Source organism: Falco cherrug, chromosome 14 (assembly GCF_023634085.1).
Source record: "Falco cherrug isolate bFalChe1 chromosome 14, bFalChe1.pri, whole genome shotgun sequence".
Classification (NCBI taxonomy): Eukaryota; Metazoa; Chordata; class Aves; order Falconiformes; family Falconidae; genus Falco; species Falco cherrug.
This window is the reverse complement of record NC_073710.1, coordinates 23,246,589-23,258,319: the sequence shown is the minus strand read 5'-3', so window position 1 is coordinate 23,258,319 and position 11,731 is coordinate 23,246,589. Positions and strand designations below refer to the sequence as shown.

The 11,731-nt window shown below is 39.5% G+C and overlaps 1 protein-coding gene across 8 annotated transcripts in view; it reads right to left on the bottom strand.

Annotated features, from left to right (window-relative positions):
- ADAT1 (adenosine deaminase tRNA specific 1) overlaps window positions 1–11,731 on the bottom strand; it is a 31,199-nt gene that overhangs the window by 8,773 nt on the left and 10,695 nt on the right. For 5 of the 8 annotated variants that reach the window (XR_008735094.1, XR_008735091.1, XM_055726572.1 and 2 more), the window contains 3 exons: window positions 11,539–11,684; window positions 9,062–9,161; window positions 6,430–6,516 (listed from right to left, as the gene is read on the bottom strand). Coding sequence is in view for 3 of the 8 variants with exons in the window: in XM_055726572.1 (XP_055582547.1) it covers window positions 6,430–6,516; window positions 9,062–9,161; window positions 11,539–11,684 (333 nt within the window). In the remaining 5 variants the exon portion in view is untranslated. Of the gene's footprint in view, window positions 1–1,125; window positions 1,581–6,429; window positions 6,517–9,061; window positions 9,162–10,687; window positions 10,804–11,538; window positions 11,685–11,731 lie in introns of those variants that run through there. The other 3 variants (XR_008735092.1, XR_008735093.1, XR_003559128.2) reach the window with 2 other exon arrangements.

Genomic DNA, 11,731 nt, shown 5'->3' with positions numbered 1-11,731 from the left:
TCTTGTGCATCTAGAGACACGTGGAGAGACCCAGGCCCTGAAGCTACTGTATCTAGACATTATCAGGAGTCTTACAAAAGGAAGCAAAACAACTCCTCTACCATGCTTCATACCCACTCTCCAGCAATAGAAGTGTCAGTGTTTGACTGTCTGACAGAAGGTTACACAAAACTTCCATGATAGCAAAAAATGTTGAAGCAAAGCAGAAAAGGTGGCTAGAAACAAGTGCTTAGAATTGGGTGGAAGTAGCCTTGTTTTGCTAGAAGAATGGATACCACTGCTGGCTGGAAGGGGAATGGACAGGGATGAACAGGACAGTTTTTTCTTTCCCAACACAAAATAATGGGGAAGACTGAGACAAAGGAGAAAAATTTTTTTTTCTTCTCCCTCAAGCAAAAGAGACTCAGCAGTTTTGCTGCTCTGTTCCCCTTCCTCATGTAGCACTTGCTCCCCACAATCACAGCAGAACCACCGGTCACTCTGCTGATTGCATTATACCATTGATTTTCAAAATAGTGGAATTCAGATCTGGAGTATCTGAATACAAGTGCCTCTAAGACAAATTCATCAAGACTTTTTCCTTTCCTTGCATTCCTTTCCTAGCCTTTTTCATCTGCCTTTGCCAAAGAGTCTGTCAGCCACATGTGGCACGTAATGTTTATACATTCGACCCCGTAGGAAGGGAAGATCATACACAACATGCCCTTCATCAAGAAAGAGGAAGAGCCAAACTACTACAGGAACCCTAATCTAAAAAGCCTGAGAACCACTGCACTAACTTCTGGAACAGGCTTGCATGCTCAAAGGCAGTATTGATCACCACCACCACCCAAAAAAAACCCCAAACTCCAAAAAATGTAAGAGCAGACCATCAGAAACTGTACTTCAGGCATTCACTATTCTGCTATGAATGTATTTCTAGAACACTGTGACGTACATAGCAACCCACAAGATATCATCTATCCTGCAAGCCTTGGGTTCAGAAAGTACAAGAGTGGAGAACCTGCCTGTGCCCCTGCTGAACATGGGAGGTGTATACTTACAAACCTGCCTGCACTCTTGTCACAGCTAATCTATTTTGCTGTCTTTACCTCTTTCACATTAATCAAACTCTGTGAAACTAACCTCCAAGCTGCTCTGCAAAGTTCCATGGAAGGGCCTGCGAGTGGCAGGGAATATCACGCAGCTGACTCAATATGAGTGATAAAGCACGATTCACTTTATTAACCCGAATAGCTCCTATTTATACAGTGTATCTAATTATGCATACCCAGCAGTCTATGATTGGCTAGAACCACTACCTAGTCATTTACATGGTCCTCCTACTTGCGGTTAGCTAGCTTACATAACTCCTTTATCTTTACTGCACATACCTCCTCAGAGTTGTTTGTGACTCCTGTTAAGGCCACGGTGTCCCTGCAACTCCGCAGCCATCAGCACAGCTGGCAACCTCAGCTGAGGCCTAGTCTTGATAGCACACCGGTTAGATTCAGCTCTGCTCATACAAATGCTCTAATGATCCATGACCCTTCTCATCCAGCCATTCTCCAACAGGGCCCGCTAGAACTCTCCTCCACCAGCTGGTGGAACAGAACCCCATTACCAATGGTGGATCATGATTTAGGAGCATCACTGAACAGGCAAAAGACCAGCAACTATTTTGTATAAGCAGCATTCAGCAAGCAACACAGGTTCAAGAAAGACCAAAGTCAACCCACCACAACCGGCTCCAAATCCCTAGCATAGGCAAGTTGTTCCTCTCCCAGGTACTCCAACCTGTATCTCAAACACAGTACAAAACACCTGCACCTTCTCCTCCATCTCAAAACCATTCTCTGGGACCCATGAATAATAACATAATCATTCTTTGGGAAGAAACTCTCTTATGCTAGCATGCTTCTTGCACTTAAAAGTACTTCTGATATATTTAAGACTTTGATCCTGCCCTTTTTCACTATATATGAATCTAATGATTTATACTTGTTCTTTATCATAGAAAAGCTAATAGCGCATGCTGCTTACACCTTCAAAACACATCTACTTGTACTTAAGAGGTCACATTTAAGATGGTCAGAGATCAAAAAAGATTTACACAACACAGATTTTGGACTGGCTCAATCTTATTAAATATGAAACAGCTGTTTCCCTTCATTTGCTGTAGATGCACATACATAGGTGGAATATATCTGTCTGTCTGTCTGTATCTATCTACCAACTCAGCCAAGAGAGAGGCTTCAATACCTAGCTGTTCTTTTCTTCCTTGCAAAATGTTGCTGCTGGTGCTTTCCTCAATCTGTTGGCAAATCAATGGCTCTTCAACTCATACCCTGCAGTCGGATTCAACTAAAACACATGGGATTTTTCTAACCTAGATAATTCCAACAGACCTTTGTTTGAAAACTGTTACACTAGACAGTAAGGGAAAACACAGCTAGCACAGAAACAGGATAGACAGTAAGGAGCAGCTCAGTATTTTCGCCGCACTGTAGGACCTACAAAAGCACATGTGACCACAGCCTCTTGCCTCATTCTCTGAGCACACAACAAGAAAACATCACTACAGGATTTTACAGTGGATGCAACAGAAAGTTGCCTTTTAAATAGCTTCATCAAAGAGCTGCCAAAATCAGACAAGACTTATTTAATGCATGCTCAACTTCTGCATTAAGCTTCTAAGAATCTTCCAACATATATACAGGAAAAATGTTTTCAAATTCGAAGTACATTACATCTGCCCAAAACCCTCACATTTTGACTGTATCTTAGCTTTGGTTGGGCCATTAAGTCACTAAGCTTCAGTAATGAAGAACTTGTGACTTTTTTTTTTTTTTTTTTTGTAAAGTGAAAACTATTTTGCTGCCCCAGGCGAAGTCCTGTACAATCATACGATCTCCAGTCTATCCAGGTCTGCCTGACCACATTCCTTTTATGTTTCCCTTTATTATTTCAAACCTGCACCTACACTACTGTGTAAGAGAGAGGCTGAGTGATTCCAATGGCTGTGCCAGAGACATGAGAGGTGATCTACAGATTTCATTGTGAAAGGTACCACACTCTTTGAAAAAGCCTTACAGAAACTACCATTATGCTTGAAAACATTCACATGCTCAGCCATGTGCACAGCCGAGCAAAAGTGGGCTCACAAGCAAGCCAGCCTACAAAGAAAAGCAATGCACTGCTGCAATACTTTCTTCTCAGCAACAAACCCTATCTTTAACCCCATGTTCAGTTTCAAACATTTACATTCAACCTATAATGTACTTTTGAGATTACAGACATACTACACATGAAAAATGCTGATGTAAGCACAAGGCATCAACCAAAACATTACTCATACAAAAATTAATGAATCACATCTAAGATGGCAAATGCTCACAGATCTGCAATACATAAAAATCAGTTGTGAATCCATAATGACAGGGGGCCAGGAAACCATACTTGGCCTGGTTCTATTAGTGTCTTCTTCAATGCTTCAGATAAAATGCAATCACGATAGGCAAACTTTGTAATTGACACCAATTGTTAAGAAGTCTCAGCTGAAATAAAATCAATTAAATCCTGAAAAAAACAACTGCTGAATGTTACGCTTAGCATTTAGCTAACCTACACCACTACAAATTCCTAAACTCGCCTTTAGGAGAGTCAGCAAAGTTGTACCCCCAGTCTCTACCTGTTCCAATCCCACTGATCCTCTGGAGAGGAGTGAAGAATGAAAGAGAAAGTAAGGCAGAAAAAGCAGAAGCAGCTTTAGACCCAGGAAAGAAAAAAACAAAAGAACATCAGAATCAGTATTGTAGTTCCATGTAAAGCTTTAACTGCCCCAGTATCCTAGGTCTGACAGTGGACATGATGAAGGACAGATTAAGGAGGGGTTAAGTAAATAATGTTCCTTGCCTAATATACCCTACAACTACGAAGACAAGCTGTTCGACAAATTTGAACGGACTACAGAATAAGATTTCCTTGCTGGAGCAGAAAGGATGGGAGGCAGGAGATAAAAAAGTGGACGGGAAGAGGGCAGGAATTCAGAGGCAAAGTGGGAAAAGGAAACTGGGTGATAGCATAGCACTAGAGCCAACCGTTTGTGGGAGGAGATAAAGATACATTTGAATGGGAAGGAAATACAAAACTCTCTAACAGTTAAATACCCAAGAGTTTAGAGGATACAATAAGAGTGTGGGATTTCTTATCTGAAGTACACTCAAATTCAGACCACAAGAGGAAAGGAAGGAAAACAACACATCAGAATATCGTGTAGAAAGGGAAAGGGAAGATGAAGGAAACAGCAATACAAAGACATTTTTTAGATTTTGCTTTTTAAGTGAAAATAGCAAAAACGAGGACTTCAAAAGGAAAGCAACTGGGTAAGACAACCGGTGAGCTAGCACCTTTACTGTATAAAGAGAGTTTGTGCAGCCTAAAAATGATGCCACATCTGTGAATCAGCTGTACTTTGTCAGGAGAAACGCAGACAGATAAATGGTAGAGGACAAAAAAGTCAAAGGAAATTACTAAGCCACTAGAGTCCAGAAAAGCCCTGAGGCAAAGTGACTTTATGTAAGCAGCACATGATCAGCCCAATGAGTCACCTACCCAACAACACACCAGCTCACACTCTAATCTGGGGAAATTATGATGGCTAAACAAGTGAGGACAAACTCTCACCCAGAAAAGGCGAATAATGCTATATCTAAAACTGAATCAAGGAGAAAGTGTACCTCTACCCATAGATTCTGGTAAAACCACTTCAGCAATAGCATGGCTCGTATTGACATCAGAACTTTATAATAGTTAAGAGAGACTTGTACAGACACAGAAGGTAACTGCAATCTTTAATTCACAAAACTCAAAAGCAAGCAAGATCTAATAATTAAAGAACCAGGGTGCACCTACTTTGGCTAAGTTCATCTCACCTACTCTCCTGGTACCATGAAAGGCAGAAATGGCCTATCTCCCTTGCTTCTGGATACACATACCTACTTCCTTTGCACTGACTGATTTTATTATCTGTTTTAGCTTTCTATGAGCCAATTCAGCTCAACAGACCCAATAGAAAACACAAAAGGCAAGGGAGTTGTTTTCTGCCACATTAGCTAGTTGAACTGGCTCACCATGAGGCTGCAGAAGTGCTACTGATACAAGGGAGAAAATGGGAACCTCCAGCCAGCTGCAGCAGGGACTGCTGCAGGACCATGCCCATCAACAGCTACAAGCAGTTAGATTAGCTCAACAACTGGTATAATTGCATCGCAGAGCTGGTGAAAGAAATCATACTGGGAAATAAGTCAAAAATAAAATAAAACATCCAAGGCAATGGCTTTGGAACCTTCTACATCTCTCAATCTCTAAGCCAAAGTAAGAAATAAGTTTCTGTATATATGAAAGTATGCCCCACTCTATGGTAGCTATTTGGGATGGAATACTACCAAATATGTAATGCATGTAATGCAATGCCAGACCAGATGATTACCATAAGAAACGCCAGTCTGATAAACCACACTTGTTTCTAATAATGTAAAAGAAACCTCCAAGTATGGCTTCCTCAGACAAAACCTTCTGTTCTTTCCAGAAAGTCTCCATCTATGTAATACATGGATTGCAGAAGGAGCCCTCTACACTATCTCACCTTACTAGCTCGTAATCATACACTTAGGCAAACAAGGATTTTAGCGTAGACTTTCCTTAATAATTTATTTATTTATTTTACTCAAACTCCTTCTTCCTGTGAAGCAAAGAAGTAGGATTTCATAGAATTACTAAACACCAACCAGGTATCAATAATCCCACCACAATTTTGGTATGGAGGGACTGAATGCCACCAAGGATATGAATGCTACCAAGGGCACAGTGCTGCAGGGAGCTGAACTAACAGCTCACATTTTCAGAAATGGTACTACTTCCTCCTCTCATCTCCCTCCTCACTTCTTCTGCGCAGCTGCCTGCTGCCACTTTCAGACAGGACCACTTGAACTGAGAAAAAGACCCCAAAATGTAGAGTTTTCTGCCAAGACAGCAAGTTGAAGAGGCTTACAGAGGTGTCCAACAGATGCCAGCTCTAGTCCTAAGAGAAGGACAAGGCTCCACTGAGCAGGAACAGAGTTTACCCTTTTGAAAAGCAGTAAGGCCTCAGAAGAGATCAGCTGCCCCAAATTCTTACTTTACCGTCAAACAAACAAACCACCTGCAATTTCTTCTTTCTGTCATTAATACATGAGGTGCGATAGCTGTTTCTCCAACAAGGTGATTAAAAAAGACCAAAAAAGAGAGTCCTCCTAACCCATCAAGCACATGCCATATTTTTCAAGTTATCAAACTTTAACAATGAACTTTTCTAAAGTGAGATACATGAGCAGATTCTGGTATCATCAGAATATTCTTGAGTTTTATTAAGATAAATTCACTCTTTAAATATAATCAAAATGTCTTTACCGAAGAGTGTCTGGCAGATCCTCTTGTGAAATACTTCTCACCAGCTTTTGGAACCCATGGAAGAGTTCCACTTTACAGATCTTGGATCTGATGAAAAAAAAACCAAGAAATCAGAAGTTCTGATGGAAGAGAAATCAGAAATGCATTTCCTCTTACAGCTCACAGTAGTACTTCCCAGCTGAACATTTTTTATAAAGAAAATTATGTTCACTTCGCAAGGAACGTAAAAAGTTCTCCGTAATTTAATTTCTCTTACCCCTTCTGAGCTGTCCACCTGCCTCTTGCCTTCATTTGAAATATTATATTGACAAAGAGCTGCATTTCTTCCATTGTCCCAGCCAGCGCCCTACAGGTTTGCACAGACATTTTAATACCCCCACATTATTATCTGTGTGAGACTGCACAGTCATCAGCTTGTAACTACAGCTAGGTTGAGCCAAAAGGACTTGTCCAGAACCCATCAAACAAGCACAGAAGGACTCCAAAGGCTTGTTCAAACTGGCAAACTTTGTATTATTCAAAACAAATAAAAGAACCAGCAGAAATATCTGGAACAATGCTGTCCTTTTTACAATGGTGACGAGGCTACATTCAGCAACAGCTGCAGGGCAGTTAAATAGGAAGCAGCTCATCAAAAATAAAGTGATCCAAAGTTTGAAAGGTCTTTTGAAAATACCGAATGCATCTCTGTCAGCTTTAAGGCCTTCTCTTCCCCCAAAGAGAAGGCAACCAGAAAAGCTGATTATAAAGCATCATTTATTTTTTAAAACCTCAGCTATTTTCTCTATTTAATTAAATTCTTTTTATACACTTGTCTTCACAATGACTGATTCAGTTCTCCAACACATCCAAGCTAATTCTTCAGAAGCACTGCAAAAACAAACCAATAAAAAAGCCTTCCTATTTTGCCAGTATGTTCTTAAAGAACCGCAAAATTGGTGTGCAAAGACAGCTAAAGATGTAAAAAAAAATTCATCTTCAATTGTCAAAGGTTCTTATTGTAGGTTTTGGTGCTTTTGTTAATGCTTAATTAACTAAAGCACATACCAGACACCTACCTACAAATTCCTTTTAGTCAGTCAGCTTTACCTTCCTCGATATTTAGTGTTACCTAACATACTGAGGGGGAAAAAAAACCCAAACAACACCCCTGCCACCAATAGCTCTGAGATTCCTTGAAGAGAAACCAGGGCTGAAATACACGTCTTGTTTATTATTAAGTATGCCCCCCCCAATAAGGCTATAAATTCCTTATTTTCATTACAAAAGTTCCTTTTGTGACCATTTATCACAAAAGTGTAAACAGGTTACTTATTCCTTGACCTTGTTTTTAATCCTGATTTCTTAGGAAATGAGACCTTCGCAATCACACAGTCTTGTAGACCCTCTCTAATAACTTTTCAAGGTTTTAGTGAATGTTGAGCATGTGAAAAAGAAGGAGGATCTCTCAACTTTTGACAACAATTGAGCTCCCAAGCTTTGTGCAAAGTGGCAGCTAGCAGATGGCTCTGAAGTTTTAGAACCGATACACAAATGCTACATAACAAATTTAAGCCTACCAAGAAAAACAGGTTGGTTGGCTGGTTTGACCTTTCTTTCACACATCTCCAGGAATACATTACACACCACATATTGAAAACTAATATTCTACAGTGCACGTAAAGCCTGTCTCAAAAGACACACTAAGCCACCCAGGTCACCTGTGCTCACAACACCCCTGACACCAATACTGGTCCCAAGCCACAAACTTCCTGGTCCTCCTCTTTGCAGAGAAAATTCAGAAATACTAGGATATACCAAGATAAACTACAGCCAAGTGAGGCCTAACTTTGAGCTCAGAATGTGCAACCAAACAGGAACGTAAATGAGTTCTCCACAATAATCGTCTAAGCTCTACTTCGCATTTCATTCACTACTGCCAGGATTACCTTCTTTCTCCCAGAAAGCCTGGGAAAAATAAACAATATGACCATTAATAAATTGGTAGTATAAGGAGCCAGCAACCAAAACATGATCCCAACCTTCAAACTGAACTTCCACAGACTAATGATAATTTTGGTCACCGCACTGAGGAAAGTGTAGAGAAATGGAGAAATTTGTCTGCAGATGTTAACAAGTAATTCCTCATAACCACAAGAAAAATACGTAACTGTTTCTTTAAACATTAATAATTGATAGAAGATTATGACATTTCTTAAAGAGCTGGCCTGACTTGTACAGAAAAAGAAATCTGTGGAAAGAGGACCTGCAACACACACACCTCCTTCACAGGCAACAACCCAAAAGATACAAAGCAAAACTTCAAACTTCACCAACGAATGAGCGGTCTTCTATTAAAAACTGATCACAGTCCCGTCCCCCCCATCATCTACAATGCTCTTTTTAATCAACAGTGACAAAAAAGAAATAGGATAAACTTGTTAAGCCTCATTCAACTTTCCCCATTCCAGCTCCCCCTCTCTCCCTTACACAGTGTTTCTTCCTTTTCCCCCACTTCACACCTTTCCCCTTTTTCCCCACTCCCTAGATTTCTTTCTGCTCTGACAATGCGCTATACATCACATGAGCTGACAGAAGCATGTATGCTAACAAACAGAGATACATGCACCCAGGTATCACAACATTCTCTCACCTGCTCTGATGGCTCCCAATCCCCTTCTTTGTTGTTCCCTGCCGGAAGCCATCTGAGCTGACATCCAGGGGTTGCTCAGGGACCGCACTCCAACTGATAGCTGTAGAAGAAAGGATTATAAACAAGGGAGATGCTCTCATCACAAAAGCAGAACTTCGCAGTTCCTTTCATTCTGTGTGTTCACATGATACCATGCTGCTTCCCAAAACAATTTAAACTAGAAAGAGGACCGTGGCTCTCTAGGTCAAGGATTTCAGTACCTAAAAGAACAGGTAAATTCTGTTTAATTAATAATAATTTAAAAATATATATACACACACATACATACACAGAGAGCTTTCATCTGAATCAGGTCCTTCAAGAATCCATGCCTCTAAATATTTGGCCTCCAGCTCTGTAATTCTCCCCTTTTTAGGGGGCTTCTACTTTCTTTTGTACATCCTGTCCAGACAAAGAAACTTCAAAGTCAGATGGCTTATTTTCATATCAGGCTGTGAAATACTTTCCCAAGCTACTTGCACCAGCCGCTCTGTGTTTTCCTTATTAATTTATTGTGTGCTACTATTTTATTGCATATTGTATACTCTAAATAGTTCTATGATAACTGGCATACATCAAGTATCTGTAGACTTTACTTGAAAAATGTTATTAGCTAGTGGTCAAAGAAAAATACCATGTTGGAAGAGCTAGCAAGTGCCAACAACCTTATCCTTTACCCCCAATTCTGGTAACCTAATTACCATCTTAGACTGTGAGCTTCCTAATGCTGAAACTCTGCACACCATACCTTACAGATTTATAAATAACTAGCAAAGCATCAATAGCAAGTTAACAGAAACAAAACCGATTGACATGCCCAATCTGTCCCTCCATAACCTAACAACAGTTCCTTTAACTTCTACTGCCTTGAGACAATTTTTGTTCCTTAAGTTCTCCCATTTCTCTGCGTTCCTAACAGGCAAAACAGCTGCACACATACTAACTCTAAAGACAATTTTCACGGCTTCTCTCCTTCATGATACCACCTTGCCATTCAAGATGCTCAAACCCTACACATTATAAAGTGTATTATGGAGACTGATTATGTCAATCACACTTGTACTATGATTGAACTGTATGCTGCAATTGCTGTACTCTGCTAAGCATAAGCTGTACTTGCATTGTGATTTAGATACAATGCTGTATCACTCTACTAAATTAAAATCCTGTGTAATGTCTATTATGTAATGTCCAATCACATTAAATATATATATAACTGGTGTTAAACATTAAATCCTCCACAAGTGGAGTATCTACAACCACCTGGTCAGAGAATACCAGATTCTGACAGATAAAAATTTACTTAAGTGAAAACATTTTCTATTCTTTCATTTCTTCATAGTTATCATAAACTTCAAAATACTAAACAGAACACATTTATCTTTTTAAAAATACCAGCTGAAACATTCCTATGAAGCATATTTCAATAGTCAGTGTAATAGCCCTGATTTAGACTTTACTCCAACTTTTACCCCTTCAAGAAAAGAAATCAACCTGGCATAATTCATATATGCAAAAAAATGTGATGAAGCATCATTCATCTTTATTTAACTGAATGACTTGAGTAACTACAGAAAGGAGACATACACAGGAATTTAGTCACAGTTGTTTGGGATCTTGTTTGTTGAGTGAATTGGCACCATTTTTCAATGATGGATTCTGTTTCCTTTCTCACAGGATCAAAATCTTTTCCTTCCTGGCACCTGTAAATAACTCCAATTTAATAAATCTGAATTCCATTAAGGAACCCTTTGTTTCCATTCTATTTTATCATCAGCTTTACTGTAACAGAATAACTGCTACTTCCAGTTAAGCCAGAAAGTATACAACAGCAGAAGGTAGGCACGTCCAAGTTTAAAGAAACTGCTCAACCATATACATACAGTGGCAGTACCAAAGTTTGTTTTCCCCAAATGAGACCATGCTGCTAAATCATAACATGACTTGCATATTCATTCATCACCATGACAAAAAATGCAATGTCCAAAACCTCTATCAATTAAACCTTTACATGATACTACTCTGTATTCTATGTTCACAGATTTCTGGAGCAATTCAGCATGGCAGGTCTCCTGATTATTACCAAGGACAATGCAAAACTAACTGAAACAAGAAGTCTTTTGATATTTTTGTTTTCTTATCACCCTCAGAACTTTAGCTTTCACTGGTTATTTTCTGTCTTTGTTTAGATTATAGATTCTTAACGGCATCAATCAAGTGTTTATTCAGTCCGAAAACTCCCCACAGGAAACTAGAGGCTGAGCTGAATTATTAATTATTAACAATTAAGTTTGGCCTGAAATTAATTTCCTGCTACAAGTCACCTTTACCTCTAGCACTGGCAATTAATAAAGTTCCATTTTAGGAAATTACCAAAGCCACCTAATTTCTATTTGAACTTTTTCAAACAGTTATGCACCTAGTCCAAGTTAACTCACCTGCACTACAAGGAACAAGTTTTGTTTTGCCGTTAGTTTGAGCTTCCTGAACTGCCTGACGGCTATGTTCAAATCGAAGATCCGATTGCAGCAGCTTAACCTCCTGAGCAACAAAACCCTCTGGTAAAAGCAAGGTGTGCTGACATCTAAAATTAACATGGAAAAATGCAAATTATTTTAAGTCTGGTCTTCC